Here is a 23815-nt window from a genome sequence, read left to right as displayed (position 1 = left end):
TTATTTACAAAAATACGTATAATAAATCAAACAAATAATTTTAACCGATCAAATCATTCAGAAAATCTACTACAATAATCCAGAAATCAAATACTTTAATTCAATTAGTTAAACTTTAAAATAAAAATTATTATAAAATCCCTAGGCTCACAAACACCAATTTAACTAACTTATAATAATAATAATAATAATAATAATAATAATAATAATAATAATAATAATAATAATAATAATAATAATAATCCAAAATCCAACTTTCATATACCAAAATATTTAGAAAAAAGTGTATATAATTCTTGTAATCTCATAATACAATTTAATCAGTTAAAATATAAAAATTCCTCACATAATTTATTCCTCTTACCTTATCTGAAGAGTGGTGTCTACGACGCTCCTATGAAAAATCAACTTCGATTAAAATGTTTGTGGTCGAATTTGGAACCCAAAGGTATTTTCCGTTCTTTGATCAACACACGTTTGGCCAAGGAAATCGAGGAGAGAGGAAGTGAGGGCGTGAGGAGAGAGAGAGAGAGAGAGAGAGAGTTGCATGAAATAGGGGGGTTCTGTTCTCTGGATCTCAGATCAATTGATCTAAGTTATCTTTAACATATATATAATAATATATTACATTATTATATTATATTATAAAATTATATTATATTAATATATTATTATATTATATTATATTATTAATTATTATTAACTATTTATTTATTTATTTTTTATTTTTTATTTTTTATTTTTTATTTTGGAATCACTACCCAGCTGGGCCGTCGCATTGACTTCTTATGCACTTATAGGACTTTTACTACGCATCATGTTCTTTATATATTTACTGTATTGCACTGGTGTCTTTTGCAGGATCGATCCAGGGTCGTCTGATCGAAGTGTGTTGACAATGGGTAATGATCACCGGTCCATCCGAGCGTGGGCTAATTGTCACACAGACCCCTTGTATTGCCGAGGGGGCATGTTGTTCATCAAGGTTCGATTAGATGTATACAACCTCATCGTTAGATGGAGACATGATGCAAACTTCTACGGGATCTATCGTATTGCCCATATCCAGTTGGATTGGCATCCAGTGACCTCCTTCGTGGAGTAATGGAGACCGGAGACACATGTTCCACTTACTGCACGGGGAGGTGACTATCACACTGCAAGACGTTACGGTTTTGTTCGGGCTACCGATTGATGAGAGGCCTGTTTTTGGGCTTACCGTCGGAATAGTATAGGGCCCTGCAAACCGTCAGGGAGGACTAAGGACTCGCACTGCACCATATGTGCGAGTGTTTGTTAGGGATGGTGCCACCAAACAGCAAGTTGGTTGGTGCGCGCATCCGCATGCAGTTTCTCAAGGGTGAGATGTTTCGTCAGCTCCCGGCAGATGCAGATGATGCTACTATAGTGTGCCACACCCAAGCCCATATGTTGCATTTAATATGTGTGATCCTATTTTGCGACCTTTTCATGGAGTTTCGTGCATTTGATGTTCCTTCCACTACTAGCAGACCTAGGAGAGATTCACTCATATAGTTGGGGGTCCGCGAATTTCGCGTGGCTTTATAGGGAGATGTGCCGCATTGCACACATGTCGAGGCGGGAGATCTCAGGCCCGCTACGCTTACTATAGGTTTGGGCTTGGGAGAGATTCCCCTCCTTAGCTTCTACATGCCTTAATTTCCTACAGATTGAGAGGGGACTAGACAGTCGTCCAGTTGACCCAGTCCCACTCGCATTCCGGTTAGTAAAAACATCATTTACAGTGCGTTCGTGCTATACATACTATGAATACTAATTCGTAGTACTTACTAATCGTTACATTCGAAAACTTAAATTTTATTTTGTACATATGGAGGGATGATATGAGGGCACCGTCAATTTCGCAACACACATTGCCCTAATACAGGTTTGAGTTGGGCATGCACTAGAATCACAAGGTATAGTGCGGCAATGAGTAGCATATCATAGTCTTTTTCTACCAAATACGTATAGTTCGCTTACATTTTACTTATGTTTAAGTGCAATTCATATGGACGTCCTACACACCTAAAATTATAGCCGACCTACCCACCGATTGGGTAGCCCGAGTGCCACTCATATGCTTTCATATTATCGAGTGGTATCTCCCTGACTGAGTTATGCGAGAGTTTGGCAATCGACAGGGCATTCTCGACTGATTCTTGACATCGGGGGTAGACGTACATAGGGAGGACCTACATGACAATGATGGACGCAGTTGAGGGGTGACGGACTGGGCGACTGCGCATGGGATATACGTGACTACATGGGAGCATCGGCGAGAGTACATTCTACTGGGAGTGGCGGAGGATAGTATGATGTGTCCAAATGACCCATACTTTACCTGGTATAGGTCCATCACACAACGCTTCGTTAATAGGATTGTTGCTGTCTATATAAGCCTCATAAGAAGACTTTAACCCACACCTACTTTTAATGTGTACGTTACAATGTCAATGTGCTAACCAATTTTTTTCGTATACAGCAAGCTGACGTATTACATGAGGTTGATCTTGTCTCTCCAAATCCCATAGTTCAGAGTTTAGTGAGAGCTGGATTGGAGCTTGTCCACGAGGATGGCCGACGGATCCCTACACCTCGACCTGCCCCGCCTAAATGAGGAGGTCGACCATCTCTAGTATGAGGTGGTCGAGCAGCTTCCTCCAGTTGTCCATTGAGTCCCACCTTCTCGCCGCCAGTTGTGCAGGTGGAGTATGTGTTCGGCCCCTCAACACCATATGCGCCTTCGCTAGGAGCCGATATTGCGGGACCGTCTAGTAGACAGGCAGATGCCCCCTCTAACTCTACTGCCACCCCATCAATGTCATACCTATTAGACGACATTCTCTATATCGAGGAGGTGGAGGCACCCGTCATGCCACCTCGTTCTCATCCGAAGCCATCATATGCATTATCTCCCCATCCGCTTCGCATGGATGCCAATTATATCTCTTGGCGGAGATTCTAGAGATACAACACGTTGACGGGAGGGGACACCAGATGCAAATGAGCATCTAGGAAAGGGTAGACGCAAATGGCAGCCACCTCGAAACCGAAGACGACCTCCATGAGGCACGGAGTAGTCACCTTTTGATTTCGAGTGTATAGTATCGATTATGTTTATTTCATATGTATAGCACTAATTATTTTTTTTTTCATTTGTATAGCATCGTTGCATTATTTATGTATAATTCGGAATATTTATTCATTTTCTACAACGTGTATATGTGAATGAAATTTGTGTATAATAGTTGTGAATTAAAATTGTAAATAAATGTTGTGACCATACATGTATTCCCGATTAAAATTATTTTCTTCTAATAGGTGCATGGATTGCTCTTATGTATTGTTTGCCATGCACTTATATGTATATGAGAGTTCTGAATGAAAATTTGTGAACATACTGGTATCGATTGCCGAGGATAAATGTTTTCTTTGAACAAGTGCATAGATGGATATGGTCATTTTTAACAGGATACTATGTCAAAAATTTTACAGTAATTTGATACTTTGAACGTATATGTAAGTTGTGAATGAAATTTATGAGCATATTGGTATCGATTGTCCAGGAAAAATGTTTTCTTTGAACAAGTGCATAGATGGGATATGGTCATTTTGTAAAAGGAGACTGCCGAAATTTTTATAGTATTTTGATACTTTGAACGTGTATGAAAGTTGTAGATGAAATTTGTCAACATACTGGTATCGATTGTCCAGGAAAAATATTTTCTTTGAAAAGGTGCATGGATGGGATATGGTTATTTTGTAAAAGGAGACTGCCAAAATTTTTACAATAATGATTCTTTATATAATTGAATGCTTGCACCACACTAAATACTTACTTGATGTTATTGATTAAGTTTACCTTGAGCTTATAATAAAATACTCTTTCTTAATATCAAAATTACCTGAATATGTCTTTTGATCTTCTTTATACAAAAATATAATTTTATATTTAAAATAAATTTAAGAAGTTAGCAGATGGTCAAACGACTATATGCTTAACAAAAAAAAGATTAGGTAATCTTTTGCTTACATTGTATCTAACTATGACGAAACCAGAATTTTACAAATATATAGGTTAAGTTCCTCCTAGAGGTATACGGGGATGTCACCTTGTTTAAGGTTGATACTAGCAATGATGCTATTGTTGAAATATAGAAATATGTAACCAAAAAAGTCAACTTTTTTTGTTACTAAGTTTAAAAAGTTCAATCAAAATATAAAAATTAGTTTTTATTTTTATTTTTCTTAAAAAAAAGTTCAAGTTGGCTAAACACTAACTATTAAATCACTACTTTTTAAAAAAAAATAATTTCTTATAAGTGATTACAAACAATCCTTAACTAGACTACCAAGCAAATTTAATGAGAAACACAAGCTCCAAGATGTTGAAAAATACATAGCAATCTTCAAAATCGATGATTTCTGAGTTTGTTTCCTCTTGGGATTCCTCCCTATTTCATCTTCATGATCATTGTCATCTAAGGGTGAACCCTACATTTTTGTTTTTTTCTCTCTCTCTCTTTGAGTGATCTTCCTTCTTACCCATTATCAATAAAAGTGTTTGAAGGTGCCTAGAACTAGCCTGAAGATCTCGATTCTCAGATAGCCCTAGAATTGCAGTTGACAAGTCGACAGCTAAAGGAGAGTCACGTGGAAATGCCTTAAGTGAAATGAAAGAAAATGAAGAAAAGAGTCAAAACTCGTGTTTCTCATATGCATATTGGAGACAGTATATGCCATAAAATAAATCATGACCATTGTCCATAATTATTTTGGTTACCTAAAAGTAAAATCATACTTAAAACATGGGCGCCCAAAATTTATGTGCATATAGGGTAATGGAATGTCCAAGGATTAAATGATTTAAATAAAAAAATCCAAACAAGACTGTTGCCATGAATCAATGGAAACCGAACATTATTTGTCTTCAAGAATCAAAATTGTGCTTGGTAAATCAAATTATTTGTTGCATGCTTATGGAAGGAGATATCAATAGAATGGGCATGCCTTAAGGTCAATGGAATAGTAGAAAGTATTTTGATTTGATAGAACAATCAAAAATGGTAAGTTCTCTCATTCAGCAATCAAAAATGGTAAGTTCTCTATCTCTGTAAGTTACCATTCAAGTGATGGTAGTTGGGACTGGTTGTTGACTTTTTGAGTCCAATCCCTTGTTTTGATTATGAAAAATTACATATTACTAATGTGTGTGCCTAGTACTTGAGCAAGTCATCAATTCAGCACACACACGTGAGAAAGGAGTTTTGGAAGCCTAAAAGACTTAAAGATCATACTCCTGGCATACTCCATGGAGAATCCGAAGTGCAGAAGAAATAAGAAGAAGATTTTTATTGTAAATGCATTTATGTTTTAAATTTAGTCTGTAATAATCTATATCAGTCTGCAATAATCTCTGCATGTCATGCATATAGGTTTTGTAAGCTCAACATGACCATAGATTGACCGTAAGGACCAAATGACCTTAGGGCACCCTTCGATCGACCGACACCATGTTTTTAGGCTTAATTGAAAAGCCTAGATCGTAGTGTAACCCCAGGTCCCTACACAAATGTACTAAATAGTCTCCATAATAACTTGCTCAATCTGGGGATCAAAATGAATTGAATTGAACATAATAGGGAAAGTATGAAAGAGCTTGGGTGACCGAACCCCAGGTGAACAAATCACCTCAGGCACCCAAACTATGGAAAAGTCAACAGTTTGACCAGGATTCGAGTGACCGAACCTATTCGCCCGAACCCTTTGAAAAAGACAATTCACCAATTTGGGTTTCCGAGCATTTTAGTTCAAATCGTGCCCCGAGCGACCGAACTCTTGTGTTCGGGCTACTAACCTCAGACCCGGGCACCCAAACCTCGAAGCAAATGTTTCTGACTTTTGTTCGGGCTACCGAACCATTTAAAATGCTTTTCAAAGCTCAGTCTATTCGGGCGACCGAACCTTGGTTCAGCCACCCAAACCTTCTTGGGTTAATTTAATTTTTTACCGAGGTTAAATTGATTAAATAGAGTTATTATTTCCTAAGTGTTTTTAAACTTTTCTCAGAATTCCCTATGGGTCCTAAACGGTTATATTTTTGCCTTCGTCTATAAATAAGTTCATTTTTGTGGATTAGTGACAATTAGCAAAAATCATTAGTGCAACATCCTCTCTTTTTCAAAAAATCATATTGCCCAAATACTCTCAAATACTTATTCTCTTGATACATCCTGCTATTGTGAGAGCTTATTGAGTGTGTTTGTGATTACTAGATTCTACTAATACTCCCACTATTCTTGTTTGATTGTGTGATTCATTTTTGGGGAGTTTAGTTAAGTTTATCCCACAGATTTCAATATTATAAATCATGTGTTGAGATAAACTAATAAGTTTAGGGTTCTAGTCCGGTAAAGATTGTCTGTAAAGGTTGAGGTCAATCCTATGCTAATTGACCTGGTTGTTTAGGTGCCGCTCCACCCGTTAAGTGAGCTTATAGTGTAATCTTTGTGCGGGTGTGCCAAGGCAGGGACGTTGGCAGGATTGGTCGAACCCCAATATCATATTCGGTGTCACTTTTACATTTCCTGCATTATATTCTGCTGTGTGCTTGATTTAATTTCCTTACTAAATATACTGCTTATCTAATAGACAAAGACTTGCATTGAGTTAAGAAATACTAAAATTGCGTTGTATGCTTTGAATATTGGTAAATATTTCATATCTACAATTTTATATATACTTAAACTGCCCTAGGTTGTGTAATATTACTGTTAGACTGATTGACTTAGGAAGGAATTTTTAAATACCAATTCACCCTCCCCCCCCTTTTTTCTTAGGATTGCACCAAAGCTTACACTAGTTGTTAATGGTTGTGTATGGACCACATGAGGATCGAGAAGGAATCCACTATTTTTATTTAATTATTGACATTTTACTTTCAAATTTTTATTTTTTAAAAAAATTAAAAAATATTATTGTTTTAAATTTAAAAAAAAAAAAAGGAGGGAAAAATGACATATAAACTAGCTAGAGTTAGAGAAAGAAAGTGCAAAGATTAAGTAAACGTAAAATGTTTAAAGGGCAAGAATGATAATGTCCGAGTGAATTTTTTTTTTTTTTTTTTTTTTAAGACTTAAAAGAGAAGTGGTGAAGATACTTTAATAAGTTGCTTAATGAAAACAAATCAAAAACTTAAACCTAGAAGTGATATATGAGGAAAGACTAAGAATTGAAGATTCATTCGTAATATTAGAGTCAAAAGTAAAGATGACTTTAATAAAATATGAAAAGCAAGAAAATTAAATGATCATATTGCATCCCAACTAGATTTTGGAAATATCTAGGGGATAAAGGAAGTATATGATTAACTAATCTATTTAATACTACTATTAAAAAAATTATTTTAAAAAAATATATTTTCATTGTTTCTGCTTTGTATTTATAAAAATGCCAATGAAGTAGGTCATACATCTGTTGCTTATGATTGTAACCTTTTGTGTGTTAATGTACTAATTTTGGGGTAACACTTTGATGAATGACTTTCTAATTTTTTTAAATATTTTTAATGTCAATGTGTTCACATCGTGTAAATATAATAATTTCATACGAATTATTAAGTGTTCAAAAACCTTAAAAAGATAAAAAGAATGTAAATTTTTAAATTTGCAAAAAAATATGCACAGTAAATAGTCATAGTGGATACATCAAATGGACGTCAAGTGGTTGATATTATCCCTCCAGGACCAGAACTTCTTGTTTCAGAGGGGGAATCTATCAAGCTTGATCAACCATTAACGAGGAATGCTAATGTGGGTGAATTTGGTAAGGAAGATGCAGATATAGTACTTCAAGATCCATTACGTATCCAAGGTTTTTTGTTCTTCTTGGCGTCTGTTATTTTGACACCAAATACAAAGATTTCTAACTATAATTTTATTCTAATCGCGGTATTTTATTTAAATATATTATATGATACTGTTGCTCTAGCCGATCCACATTTACATTTCCGTTCTCCCTTTACTTTATTATTAATTAATTCAATTTATATTTGAATCCGAACAAATCTCGCTGGACCAAGCAGCGAGATTACGTAAGCATCAAATTGGAAGAAAAAAAATTTTCAAATGAAGTATTATTTACTATATTATTATAAAATAATAATAAAATGAAAAAAATAAAGCAAGGTCAGGAAGAATGAAACTCTTTATGATAAATAGATCCATTTTGCAATTTCAATTTCATATAGCTTCCAAATTATGTTATGGTAAAACTTCGTTTGAAACATGGGACCTCAAGAAAGAATATTTTTTTTTATTTCTTCTCTTCAAAACAAAATTGGCCGTGGACTCTTATTCTAATTCTGTATTCTTTATAGATTATAAATTCTAGACTCAAAGACCGACTGCTCTCCGTCAATGGCGTGCAATCATAGAGAGAGAGAGTGAGAGAGAGGGGCATCGTGGCATGTGGTTTGGTGGATATTGTCGGTAAACCAGCGTACACGTTCATGCGGCTTACTGAAACTGATGAAAACGAGGGAGACAACCTGAAATAACAAAACCTGACTTGTTCAAACTATACTATGAAATTAAACAGTGAAATTTTTATTTAGAACCAAAATAGTAACTTGGTGTTTTAGAACATGAATTGCACTAAATTTAAATTTCAGTTGAATTAAATTAAAATTCAATACAAATTTGTACTATTTCTCATTTAAATTCACAAAAATCCCACATGGTCAGTAAAGAAAGATAACTATTGCTGTTTTTAGGCTTTCACAAAGTTATTGTCACATCAGTGATCGTACTGTTGTGTGATATGCACGGCCTCTGACTGTTGCCAATGCTATTAGTAATGAATTTTTGCTTGCTTAAATATAGTTTGTACAGAAGCGCATGAAGCCTAAAGAGGGAATTCAAAGATTTGAAAGGTGTTGAACTCGAATCAATCAATAGGTTCCAAGAGGAGACGGAGAAATCCTATGCTTCATTCACGTTTAACATTCAAGAGGACAAACCTACACCGTGTGCAAACTGCAAGGACTTCAACAGCTGGTAGTAAGGCCCAAAAACTGCCCGCAACGCCCAAGAACTCTTGTAGGCGCGTACAGGATTACTTCTGCAAACTCAAAATATATGGGTTTCAATTTCACATTTAAAATTGTGTGAAACTAAACAAAGTACAGCACAATACCCTGCCGGATTTTGTTCAAATCTACACAAATCCAAATTTAAATTCAAAATATAAAACTTACTTTCAAACGCAACCTTCATAACAAATCTTTACAACAGAAGCACATAAAATCAATTCCAAACATATGGTAGCAGTCATGGGCAACAAGCAATGCATGCAGCCATGACAACCAACAGCAAAACCAATATCGATATATTAATCAAATTAATCTGAAATAAAACAAAAATGACGTTTAAAAAGCCCGAAAAATCGGTACCACATTTATAATTAAAAAAAAAACTTGCTATCGGATGCTCATTTAAAAATAAATAAATAAATAAAACAATTTCAAACTATGGGTCAATTTAGAAATCTAATTTATCAACTAGTAACATCTTTTCCTAGAAATCTGCTTCTCTGATGAGAAGTTGCCACATGCCCACTGAGATACAAATTCAAATAAACCATCCTTATTTGAGAACACGATCTTCTCATTGAAAAATAAAAATAAAAATACACGTGCCTACAAACACCCGCAACTGGTGATGAATATAGCATCAGTATTTTCGTAGAAATCTAAAACCTTATTAACAAGAGAAGCTGGAGTCGCAGAACACACAGATTCCTGACTTCGAGCTTCTTCTTTTTTCCCGCACTAGACCTGCACATCCTTTCTCATGTGTGAACAGTATGGATTAATAAACAGAAACAAATGGAAATGCTGCCTTTGCTTATACCAATTACAACAGTTCGGTACATCATGGTCATGCTTTCAAAATTCACTTCAAAGGTAAGACTGCAGAAAGACGATAAAAGAACCAACAGAAACTCCCCCACCAACCTATATCTTACCTTCCGAAGTCCCCTATAACATAACAATAAAAATGAAAAGAAAAGCGATTGATTCTTGCCACTCGGTAATTCTACGAGAACTTAAATTTTTAAAAAATAAAAATGCTTCACATTATGAAATGGAAAAATGGTAAACCACAGAGCAGCAGCTACAAAGAGAAGGACCTGCACATACCTACCTCCGCTAACTTAATAAAAGTCAATATCAGTTACAGGCAGATTTCACCTTTTCATCCCCAACCCAAGCAATCAGAAGATACCATTGGCAAATATAGCCTCCTCTTATAGATTTACACTCTCAAATCTGGCCAACACTGTATCTTCTTGAAGTTTCCCCCCCCTCCATCCAAACTTGCTGGAGTCTCAAAAAAAATATCCCAAGATTGGACTTGAATTATCTTGTTTGGCTGGTTCAAGTAAAAAATAAATATGCTTCCACATTTAGTAGCTATTAGGCCAGTTGATCTGTGCATGCTGAGGCTGCTGAAAAACACCGGCTGTAGATCCCACCATATCAGCAGCTCCAGCCACAGTCTGAGACTGTTGCAGAAGTGGGTGAACATTCGCTGCTGTTACAGCTTGTGCAGGGTGATAGATACCAGCAAAAGTACCATGGCCTGCCTGTGTTGGAGTGTAAGTCACATGCTGACCCTGAGGAGGAAGGTTGTAGAAAGAACTTGCCTGCAGACCAGGAATATCACGGCCTGGTGCAGCAATCCAGACAGCTGAACCTTCGGTCTGAGGAATAAATTTGTAAATTAGTTAATCAATCCCTATATTGCCAAAATGTACATGTGCAGCAATTGAAAAAGAGAGAATAAAAATGATCAGACTCCTGATTTTATTCTTATTACTGGGTCATTGAGCTAATTATGTTTAAATAATGAGCAAACAAAACAAACTATAGTTCACCATGGTTATTTGTAGGACAAAATGCAGACCAGGCACAAAAACTTCATTGGTTAAAGTTTAAAAGATAAGCATCCAAATCCTAGCATAACACAGACACATGCCAACCAGAGCAACCAGAACACCTGACATGCACTAATCATACTTGGGCTTTAAATTTTAAAAATATAACTAAATGGAGGAGCATTATTACAAATATTTAATTATCTAAGGGGCATAACGCCACCACCATCATCAAACTTTCAATAATACAACCAACACAGCAGCAGCCCACATAAGAGCCACCGCAAACACCAGAATCACACCATAAAAACCACTGCCTGGTAGCACTACCACTGCCACAACGGTAGAATCAGAAATCATCTCCCCATTTCCAAAACAAAGCTTGCACAACTACCAATACCCAGTGGTACAAAGAAAATTAGTGCCAACATATGTCCATAACAGGCCTTCAATCTACCATTGTTTTAAAACTCGGACCAGCTCAAGTATAGAAGCCAAACTCATCCTCACTGTTTATTTTACTCTTACAAATAATATAATGTCTTTTAATTATTATTATTATTTCTGTCAAGAATATTTGAAAAACACTAGGAAAGGTTATTATTATTATTATTATTATTATTATTATTATTATTTCTGTCAAGAATATTTGAAAAACAATATGAAAGGTGTCAAAAAAATTATCTAGTAATTGTTATCGATTCTTTCTTAGGTTTGATTTGTTAATATATGATTATGACTCTGTGCATGTCTATATAAATATATAAACATGTCCCTGTGTGCATGTCATTTTTAATAAAAAAATAAAAATAAACACATATAATAATGTCTCACCAGTTCAACCATCAGTTTGACCCACCATTTTAACCAGCCTGATCAACCTGGTAAAGCTTTACCAGGTTGCTCACCGGTCCAGGATTCAAAATTGTGGTCTCTACAACCACTATAACAAATACTATCAAACAAGTCCTGCCATTTTGTGCTTTTCAGTGCAAATTTTGACCATGGTTATCATACATTCTACTTCCAAAAGAAATGCTAAACAGTTGCCCATTTGAGGAGAAAAATAGAAGCAAAAGCAAGAAACAAGAAATGCAAACACGGACACTAACATCACTCACCTCGTAAGGGGTCGTTTGGTATCACTGTCAAAAATTAGATAAACGAAAACCATAAACTAGAAATAGAAACTAAAAACTAGAAACAAGCAACCACTTTGGTTAACATTTAAAAAATTAATAAAAATTAGAAACTTAGTTAAAAATGCTCATTTTCATCTTTAAGCCAAATACTATTATAAAAATATGATCAAAATAATAAAATTACAAATAATACACATTAAAAAACTTATAAAAATAAAATTTATTATAACTATTTTACTTAATTGTTCTACTTTTAAATTTTACTTTACAATAAAAATTTTATTGGACATGACAATTGAAAAATAGGAAAAGTATTTTGTAATTGGCTTTATTACTATTTTTTGAAATTTACAAATATTTTCTTTTAATTATATTTAAATTCATCTGATCATTTAATTTTGATTTTAATTTTAAAAGTGTATAAAATGAATAATTTAATCCAAAAAAAACAAATTCTAGGTATTAAAATTTCTGGCAATAGGTTGTCAAAACAACCGAAAACTATAAAATCTTGTTTTCAATTTTTTAGCAAACAGCTGAAAATCAGCAACAGGAACAGAAAACTGACAACACAAACGTGTTCTTATAATCTGTTTCTTCACTGTGGAGAAACATAAACAAAAAATAGAAAACAGCAACGACGCCAACAGACCCTAAAAAAGTGACTCTAGAACATTTTATGAAAAAAAAGTGACTCTAGAACATTTTATGAAAACTAGCAACAAAAAAGCTATTTTCCAAAATCAAAATTTAAAAAAAAAAAATGAATCAAGGCAGGTAAATAATAACCAACCTGTGGCCCAGTAACGTAGACACTACTTTCCTTGAATGGGGATGCAGCAAGATCCTCATTAGCTGTTGAGTTTCCACTTGTTGCAGCTGAAGTGGGATTATAATTAGCAGGGGCAGATCCATACAGCCCATAGCCACTTTGCATTCCAATGGGGTTGGAGTTGTTGATATTATTTCCAGGCTTGTATTGTGGAAGAGAATATTTGACCCCAGTGGCAGCAGCCGCTGGTGGAGCAGGATATATGCTGCCTGCCTGAGGTTGCTGAGGGAATGCACCATTGCTTAAAAATTGGTGAATGGCTGGAGGCGGAACATAAAATGGGGAGAAATAGTGGCCATATGGAATATAGTTAGGGGGATAATGGGATATATGCACCCCAGTTGGTTGTCTGAAGACAGGGACCGGTTGCTGGGTCACAGCCATGGAGCTCTGCATGACTCCTGCAGGTTGAGTAACAAGAGGCGTTGGACCTGCTGTAGACAAAACCAAAGAGTTCCCACCCTGCAATTAAACAACAAGGGCATCAGAATTATAAAGAGATGAGACATGAATGCACAATCAAATATTTTTCTTTTGGAAGGTAAATAAGCAAGAGGCCCAACCATACATGCTCATGCATACAAAATTTCCCTATGGTAAGCCAAAACCAGGCCCCCCATGAGTAGCCAGACGATAAACCACCCACAAGGCTAGAAGCCCATGGTCAAACACAGTTTTTTTTTGGGGATCAGCAAAAAGAAAATATATTAAAGCATAAAGTCAGCACAAAAAGAAACAGCGAAGACTTCAAAAGCTAATGCACCAAATCACCACAAAAACTGTACTATTCCAAAACCTTTTAGCATCCTTTCTCTTCCCAAAGCCTATAAAATAAGTACGGAGAAAAACCTTAGTCTGGACACACCCAATGTTCTCCCATCCCCAGATAAGGAAACCACCTACTCCATAATCTCTATGCAGCAAAGCAATGTAAGAACAATTGACAATGCAATTTCTCCACCACCAAAACTCATTATGTGAATAAAAGGAGATATAGCTTTGTGAGGTATTTAAATCTACAACAGACAATTGACCAAAACTCTGTTAACAATTTTTAACCAAATCCTTCCTTAGATGGATCTTTAGCACCCCAAATGTGATTGAGAAACGGAATAGAAGAATGAAAAATAGAAGGATTTACAAGAATAAATGCCAGAACTGTCCAGCATCCAGAGACTACTACCGCAGCCAAAAAGGGCACAAGTTGAGCAACAGCAAGTACGCTCCAAAAAAATAACCCAAAAGAAAAAGAGAAAAGAAAAACAATAGCAACAAAGTGAACACCTCAGCCTCTCTATCATCAAGGGTCCTAAGAAAACTGAAAATTCCATGAAACCAAGTCTACTTCACCAAGCATTTCCTTTCAAGCAGGCTAGGCTAGTCTTGTTAGAACAAGTTTCTAGCGGTTTCTTAATTTATTTGCTCTTTTTCTTTTGTCAAAACAGAAATTATATTAAGAGAAAGTAAAAATATAATGAGACAGATGAGGTATCCTTTTAGATAAACAAAACAAAATGAAGGAAAAGAAAGCACCCATTAAAAGATGCAAGCATTCCACTCCAACCAGGAACTTCAAAGAACTGCAAAAACAACACAATTCAACAACCTTATAGCATCTTTGCCCCTTCCAAAACATCTAAAAGACACAAGAAAAAATGCTTCCAAGGATCGTAGACTCCTAGTACACAATAGTAAAAAAACTGAAAGAGTTCATAAAGTTTTCCAACTCAGCTTTTGGTGAATTAAATCACAAACATACCACGAATAAGGTTACACAAACTAGTTCATGGTCAATATTTTAAATAGCGCATGACCATTACTTAATGCCATTACATAAGCGATTTTGGGGGTCCCAATTCTATTGCACACCGCTATAGTAGCGGGAATAAAAGTCACAACCATAGTGACCACACTGCATAGCACTGCTACAGGATCTTTACATCATTAAAACTATTTCCTCCTGTACTCATTCCGTCTCCTTTTTCATTCCATATATGAATCTCAAAATTAACCACGTCGAGAGTCAGGGATGAGAAAATAACGAGGATGATTACTTATTTCTGGTAATAGTTATATAAAAAATATAATATGTTCTATGATCATAATTCAGTGATTTTATGGCTTAGATTATATAGTAGAACTAAACATGTTAAAGACAAATTATAAGACTTCAAACCTGCATAAATTATTATGTTCTTCATGTGCAAATAGTTTCATAGTGCATATGATATTACATGCCCAATCTACTCTATTTCATAAATTTTTTATGGCATGCAGATATAGTTATCATATCGCATAGTTGCTTTTCAACTTAGTTTGTATAATTAACCAATCATCTTATATTTATCAGCAAAGTAATAAAAAGTTAAAAATAAAAATAATTTTCTAGTGCATGGTATGTTAAAGTAAGAAACTATTTTAATTAAATAGATCAGTCTGGAAAGTTAGCATATGTTCTTATCCACCCTGATTGACAGTACCCCTCTTCTCTTCTCTTCTTCTTCTTTCTCTTGCCCAGACCCGAAACTCATTATTCTTTTGTTAATCCTTTTAAATCTTTCAGATTTTTAACATTGTGCAAGAGTGAACCTCTATTGAACCTGATTGATATGTATGTCTCCTTTATTGGCATACTATAATCTTCCTTTCCCTTCTTCATTTTAAGAGTTACATGGACAGTTCTCCATGTCATGTCCAGTTGAATGCATCCTGCGCTGCATGCTTTGTAGATTTATGATAGAATTTTTCTATGAAGACAGTTTTTCTCTTTCAATTGTCATTAGACCACCCTGATGGCTGTCTGTGATGCACCTCCCTTTTTGGCTTTGGTTGTAAGTTGGGCTCAAAATGTCCCATCAATAAAGGTAGTCATTAGCGTCCTTCCTCATCCCACTTTCAATCCCCCCCCCCACCCAAAAAACTCCCTCTTTTTCAATAATAAAATAAGCAATAAAAAATATAAGCCCTGCTCCCTAACCGTTAGGGTGATTTGGTGTTTGGAGGGCTGTCCCTAAAAACGAGAAAATTTCTGCTGATTATGTGAGTGCAGTTCACGGCCATTAAATCGGCTGGTCCTTCCAATTATTTGTTGTGCTCTTGAGCACTGAAAGTGTACCTCAAAGCAAAAAGCAAGTATAAATAATTGCTTCGTTCTCAACTATCTCCAAAATCCAAAGACAATGACCGGATGAAGGAGAAAAATATACTGCTTCTGTGGCCGTGGAATGGCACAGAACCAAGAATTGCTGCCAATGTTATCATGTTTCACAGGACCTCCAAGGCTGTCTGGTATTAGCTTCGTGAGGGTTTCTCACAAGATAAGAATAAAACCCATATTTTTTACTTGAATGAGAACTTCTTAAGATTTGACCAAGAGAATACATCTTTTAGTGTGTTCCAAGCGAATGCGGAAGGAATCAAATCTCTACAAAATCAGTAATGATGCTGAGATTATTAAGAAACAACGAGCCAAATTATTGGCTGCCAAGTTCCTATCTTGGTTGAGTCCTAAGCTTCAAATGATTCATGACCATATTCTTGCTGGAGAACTCATTCCATCTTAAGAAGGAAACATACGCCAAAATCCAACGAATTGCTAAAATGGGTCTAAATCCTCTTCTCAAGCTTCTTCCAAAGAGAGTTCAGCAATGGTATGGATTGCATCTAACCATGGCAAAGAAAGTTTTGGAAGGATTAATCGAGGTACAGGGACAGGTCATACAAAAGAAGGTTTCATAACAAGGTGGTTGTTGAGATCTCCATGGGAAACAGACTTGGGACAATTGCTGATGGTGAATCTGCAGTGGATCAGTCCAACATGCCTGACAATTACCAGGGAGAAGAATACATCTACCATGTCAAAAGATGTGCATAACAATCTTGTCTTTATGGTTCAACAACTCCAAACTCACCTTCTGCATCTGGTGCTATACAGCAGGGCTTCTTGCCTCTTCCATCCTCTCCTTGGATGACTGATTCTGGTGCCTCATCCGACATGACATGTAGACCTGATTTATTTTAGTCATTGCAAACCAGAACTCACATGTCTATTGCTTTGCTTTTCGTTATTTCTGGTTCTGGTAACATTCTCTCTTTTTCCTCTATTCTGCTTTGTATTTCAAGCTGAGAACACTATTTCAGGTTGTAGCAACATTCTTTCTTTTTCTTTTATTCTGCTTTCTATTTCAAGTTGGCAACTCTCTTTCTGGTTGTGGCAACATTCTCTCTTTTTCCTGTATTCTGCTTTCTATTTCAAGTTGACAACGCCCACCTAACCCTCAATAAAGTGAACTAAATAATATCAAGCATTTCTTAAATTACCATTATTCTTTCTATTTCATATTGACAACACCCACCTAACTTTATTATATTCCCTACATTGCACCCCATTATAATAAATAGAACTAAAATTACTCAAGCATCAACTCTTACCTCCCCCCCCCCCCCAAAAAAAAAAAAAATCTTCTGAAGGTTGGATTTCAAAAGAGCTTCCTAAGCTAGGCAAACTATTACTCAGATCATATATTTTGGAATTCACGCAAAAGAGTATCAAGAATTGGCTTCTTCGAGAGTAGTTCCACAAGCATTGCCATTTGCCAGGAGCAACATCAACCAGGAAAGTTTCAAAGGTGTTACGTTGTGCATCAATTAGTTTGGAAAACAAATAAAACACTACCATATGCTTTTAGTAATTCATGCATGCCATGTCATCATGAAAAAATGCTCAGGGGTGGTGTCCCTGTAATAAATAACATGTTCCATAGTTATGCACCTAACATCATGCCAAAAGTAGACTAATGCCCATCACCAACCTCAAAATTAATACAAGAAATCCTCCTCCCTTTGCTTGCATGTTTCCAAAAGTCGCAAACCAAAAGGCTACTTGCAATCTTTTACATTCCACCTCCCTTTCCTTGCATGTTTCCAAAAGTCACAAACCAAAAGGCTGCTTGCTATCTTTTACATTCCACCTCCCTTTCCTTGCATGTTTCCAAAAGTCAAAAACCAAAAGGCTGCTTGCTATCTTTTACATTCCACCCATATGTTGATCACCATATTTTGCCACAATTACCATCTTTCAAATATTGTTTCTAATTGTGTCAAGCTCCATAGCCACTGGGCTAAGATGTGCCTTATTCATCACACAAAGTTCTTAATGCACCAACCAATGGATAGGTTCTCATTATCTCCATATCACCTCACTATGTAGCACGAACATGAACATAAAAAGGAGGAGCATATTTCCCTTGATTAAAGCCATAGTAAACCCATAGTAAACCCATCCATGCTTAAGGCGTTTTCCCTACCTAAGGTCTAGGAGAGCTACAATAAATTGAATAGTATTCGACCGAACTAGCTAATAATTATCCTATCTCGTGTTTGGCCTCCATCTATAGGCTATAAAGGACAGGATGCAGACATGAATGAAATTTTCTTTTCTTTCCTTCTTTATCTCTCTCCTTTTCCTTTTGGGTCTTTATACCTACAAGATGTCTTAGCCATAGAGGCCAAATGGAGTGGGAGGGTGGAGAGCAAGCCAGCTCTAGCACATGTGCACGGGCTAAAAACCCCAACCTCACCATGCCCAACCCTGTATTTTGGTTGCACCAAACATTAGCAACAAAGAGCTTAACCAAGCATAGCTCAAGGTTTTAAAACCTCAATCAGTGACCAACCAATGAAGTCACTGAATTTGTCAAACCAGTGGTCACACATGTGATACTAGGCTGCACCCACATGTGCGCACACACGTACACAAATACAAACATGTGTGTGTACGCGCGCGCACGCATGCATGTTTAAAATGTTGGTAATAATTACTGATTAGTAAATTAGAGCCAAAAACTAATTAATAGTAATCCTAGAATATTTGTTGAACTACAACCCTGCATTTCTAAAATATTCTTCAACTTATTATCATCGACAGCAATTACACAAATAACAAACATTCACGAGGGGGAAAAAAAAAAGTATGGTTGAGTTAAAAACACATTTTAAGGATTGAAAAGTCAATTTTACTGACAAGTTGACAAGTTCAAGACCAACCAAATCAGACTGGCAGGTTCTATCCAAGTTTTAAAAAACAATGGCCTTGCCTCCCTTGGTTTGCATGACAAGTGCACCCTTCAATCCTGTTAAGACGCTTTGTAACCATGCTCCTCAAAAGGAATCTGCAAAGTAAGGTAGTTCCACATTTAGAGCCTGCAATGGCAGTCTCTCCACCCACATTTTGAATCTTGACCTTTCTGAATGGATACCTTCCATAATTTCTGAAACTTAACCGCATTTATTTCTATTAACAAAATAAAATCTAATCTCATGCATGCACCAACCATTCAATGAAAAAATGTTGTGTCCTTGTCTCCTTCCTTTAGCCAAAAAGATCTAGATTTTTGGCTCCAAGAGAATTCATCCCTCTCAATTAATTTAGCCTAATGTAAAGGTTTTGCCCAACTCTAGTGAGACGTTGTCGTCTTTGGCCCACTGGCATAACGGTTTTGTCCTATAAAAGGCGTCTCACATAGTTGGAGCCCGACCCATCCTTATAAGCTAAAGTCTCCTCAGTACACGCCCAATGTGGGATTGTGACAAGCTCTCCTGTCCCATTTCTACCGCCTTCGTCAAAGTGGCCCACAACTCTGCGAAGGATCCATCCACATGCAGTACGTCCAAGGTGGTTCCAACACCAATGCAACATCTAAGCCCAATTTCAGTTAGGTTGTCCGCTTTGGCCCGCTAGCCTCACAATTTTCTCCAATAAAAGGTGTCTTACATAGTTGGAACCCAAAACACCCTTGTAAGCCCAAGATCTCCCTAGCACACATCAAATGTGAGATCATGACATGCTTCTCCCCTTGCATCAACCTTCTCTTTCTCTCCTCTTCTTAGAAGCTCTCACAAATCTCCCCTATATTAAATTTGCTAATATCCTTCAACAAATTTTGCCCTTATATTTGGTGTTCCCTATTTTCTAATAGCTCTTGATTCCACATCTTTAATTCCTCTCCAAACAACTTCATCCCAGTTGCCACAATAAATCAAATCAACAAAATAAATAAATTTTGCTGATACTTCACTAATCAACCCCCTTTTTCTCGAGTACTCCAGTCCCTAGAGTATAGAGCCAGTTTATCCCCTATCGTAGTCCAGGGAACAGCATTTTAAGCCTCACTAAGCCCAAGTCATGCCCCAAAGAAGCCTTCTCTACTGTTTCCTTTCCAATGGATAAACCAAACAAAGACCAACTTAATCCCACTTTCCTCAGCCTAAAGAACGAAGAGACTAAACAACAATCAGTCAACCATCCACTTTCTCCACTGGATATCTATTCTACATCACCAAAGTACCATCTCCAGCACCATTTGCCCTTTCCCAACCCACTCAAAGTCTCAAACTCTTTAATGTCCCAGATTTCACTTCACCGCTTTCAAACAAGATCAACCGCCAATCTTAAGAAGGCTTTCAACATAGACTTCTTCCTTCCATAATACTCTTATATTCCACAAAAGAAACCCTTCACAAAGAAATCAACATCAAATTACCATTATTAGAGCTCTCTCTCCCCTCATCAAGAACTAGTATCTCCTTAGAATTCTTGTCTTATTTGACAAAGCACTGCAGTCACTGGAGGTTCATTTTTCTACTCACTGCAACTTACTCACATGTTCTTCCTTCTACGACTTCTTTTTTCAGTAGACCTCTTCATGCCCTTCAATGGGAATCTCTACAACCTTCCAAATATGAATGATTCTTCAAAACACCATTCCCAAATCCCCCATCTGATTCCCAACAACCAACCTCCCCCCAACCCAAATGGGGAAAAAAAAAAAGAAAAAAACAGAAAAATCAAAACATAATCAAAACATAATCAAAAATTCCAAGGCTAAATCTCAGCCAAACTCTATTGAGGTATTGTTTATGCCCTTGGCCCTCACAGTTTTGCACCCATAAAAGGTGCCTCACAACTCATTTTGATACACCTACCATACACTTTCATGAGACCCAATCTAGTGTTAGTTTAATTCAACTAGACTAGGCTTTTTGATGAATGCAACAATTTTAAGAGCACGCTTCCTTTGACTGGCTCATGCTCTATCGTCCACCCTAAAACACCTCTCCATTAAAAACCCGCATCACCAGCAACAATTGCCAGCATTCCCATCATCTAGATATCCTGCTTTCCACCAACAGGCTCCCTTGTGTAAGCAAGGAATCATCAAGAAAACCCAATGAAAATCCAGCCCACTCCTCGTCATTTCATCCATATCAACAAAACCTCCATAGACTTCTCCACTTCACTAAAACATATCCATATTATATACCCCATAGATGATCTAAATAGCCTAATAGCATAGTCCATATCCCCTGAGTTGAGACCTACCTTAAACATCCTTGCTATAGTTGAGGACAATCTCCACATCCTTAATCCACCATCCTCCATCGATACCTTCCCTGACTCCCTCCTTGATCGAAAAACAGACGAGAGAAACAATGCATGTTGAAAACCTTGGCCTAGTGAACACCCCTTGATTACGAACCATTGTTGCATTTCACTTCAACTGCCATTCATTATCGTTTGTACAGAACCAACAAAAGCCCTATGTTGTCAACTTCTTGTCACATCCAACAAAATCAAATTGCTATTCCATAAACTATGCAAAGACTGTCTTGTGGACATCTCACTCCCACTAAGGCACCTCATAGCAATTTCAACAGCACTTCCAAACACTTCTTTCCTCTTACCAATGACCTACCTGCATGTGCAAACAGTCTCCAGCCATTCATTTCTGCTGCCTCCAACTCAAAGGGGTCTCTAAACATTTCACACACCACCAGATCAATGAACGAGCACCCCCCAATTCAACTTTAAAAAGAACAGAGATGATGATGACTCTTCTCACCTTGCTTCCAGAGAGATGCACCTGGATTGACTTTAACACATTAAGGCCACCTAGTAAACTCTCTCTCTTTTGTCAATCTAAATCCATTCATCCTGCCTCTAGCTCACCTATCAATCAAACACATCAAATTTAATCTCAGATCAAAACTCAAAATGTTGTGTTCTCCAGCTAAAGAAATCTGCTGCTCTCTACCTGTTAGAAGGAAATATATCAAATTTACCAACAGCAAGTACAACACTTTCTACAGCAACAGAAAACCATGGAGGCAGATCTTTCCCAAAAGCTCTATCCCCAGTCAAAACACGAGCTCATTGGACAAGGCATGAACAATATTCTTGCCACTCCAGTGCGCAAGCAGAAAACTAAATAAACAGAGACCAAGACAATTTCTAACTTCTTAATATCAATTCCCCTTACATAAGCCAAGAACATAAAAAACCTCATGTTGCTTGAATCTTCTCATTCACACATTTTGTCCAAATGATATCGTCAATTTAAATTAAAGCAACTTTGATCCTCAAATATCAGTGTCATGGGGCAGACAATCATATAATCCAATATTATCGTACCGTTGCTGCACTGCGCTGCATGTATGTTTGCACAAAGAGAAACATCTTTGCCAAACACAAAAAGTTTTATGTTATTGCTAATCGTTAGCCACATATCCATGTTTATGTTATTGCTAATCTTTAGCAACACATCCATGTTTTCAGATATTAGATATTATACAATTTACAACAACAAATTGTTACAATACAAATCCAATGTAGCTCCACTACATCCACTAAGTTTTCTATCCTGCAAGGTGCAGGTTCAAGATGAGTTTTTGGGGTGAAATGTCATTCTTTTAACAAAGATCAGTGAAGGGCTACTCCAGTCACCATTCCAAAACTAGTCCATATGCACCCCCATTCAAAAACCTTTAGAAGACTTAAAATTGATCAGCTTGTGTCTAAGCATTTTTGTAAAATCCTGCAATGCAACATAAATAGAGTATCTAATCACACAACCAAGTAAATGTTGAACACACAAACCTCAAGTAGATGAACAGCAGCAATATCTTCATGAAAGGAGGAAAAATAAGCCCCAGAGTATTGAAATGTTCAGATAACAAATATTTCAAGAAATCTCTTCAGTAATCAATGCAGATATTTTCCAAAATTAATCTCATGACAACCTCTTAAGCTTATTGCAGAAGGCATACAAGAAGTACTTGATAAGTCCAAACCTCTTGTGAAGACTGTGTAGTCTGCGCAGACAACACTGCAACATTCCCATTGTACTTGGTGGCAACTCCAGCTGAATGAAAAGGAGAAATGCGACCATCACTGTCAACATTGGACCGGTAAAATTGGGCATAATAGTTTGCTGGATCAAATGTCTGCGGAACCTACAAAATAGCCCATAGATTCTAAGAGAGCAGTAAAAACTTCAAATAAATTAACAGCACAAATATTCAGTGGGCGGTCAAACAAGACCATCCACCAGTCATTGACTTTGGAGCAAAAAACAGCAATAACAAAAAATGCAAATTAATATAAAGTATTCAACCAAAAAATTGATGATTTTATTTTTTTTATTTTTTTTAAAAAAAAAAAAATGCAACATGACCCAGTTGAACCATACTGAATTAAAGCCAACTGCTCACCACCACCACCACCACACCCCATAACGACAAATTCAGCTGGCTGGGGACACAGGCATATCTATGTTTCCATGTGCATATGTGTGGGCGCACACATGTTTCTGACGCAATCCATTTTTTATTTATATGATTCATCCATTTTATAGATTTTTAAGTGATCTTTGTAAATTTAAATCAGAGACTCTGCACAATATACAAGTTTTGATATACAAACCCTAAAACCAGGCCATTCTATCAGAGAACGTTAAAGGAGCAAGGATTCACAACCAATTTCTTGGGGATGGTGGGAGCAGAAGCAGAGTTAACAACCAAACCCATCAACATCAGCACCGTC

At 36.6% G+C, this 23815-nt stretch overlaps 1 protein-coding gene across 2 annotated transcripts in view; it reads right to left on the bottom strand.

Annotated features, from left to right (window-relative positions):
• Window positions 1–9893: 9893 nt before the first annotated feature.
• Window positions 9894–23815, bottom strand: part of LOC131149197 (GBF-interacting protein 1-like) — a 34451-nt gene continuing 20529 nt past the window's right edge. For both annotated transcript variants that reach the window (XM_058099436.1, XM_058099435.1), the window contains exons 9-11: window positions 23065–23226; window positions 12898–13398; window positions 9894–10788 (exon numbers count right to left, since the gene is read on the bottom strand). In XM_058099436.1, the coding sequence (XP_057955419.1) occupies window positions 10492–10788; window positions 12898–13398; window positions 23065–23226 (960 nt within the window). In that variant the 3' untranslated portion in view covers window positions 9894–10491. The remainder of the gene's footprint in view (window positions 10789–12897; window positions 13399–23064; window positions 23227–23815) is intronic.

Source organism: Malania oleifera, chromosome 2 (assembly GCF_029873635.1).
Source record: "Malania oleifera isolate guangnan ecotype guangnan chromosome 2, ASM2987363v1, whole genome shotgun sequence".
Classification (NCBI taxonomy): domain Eukaryota; kingdom Viridiplantae; phylum Streptophyta; class Magnoliopsida; order Santalales; family Ximeniaceae; genus Malania; species Malania oleifera.
Note: the sequence above shows the minus strand (reverse complement) of the source record. Positions and strands in the feature narration are given on the sequence as shown.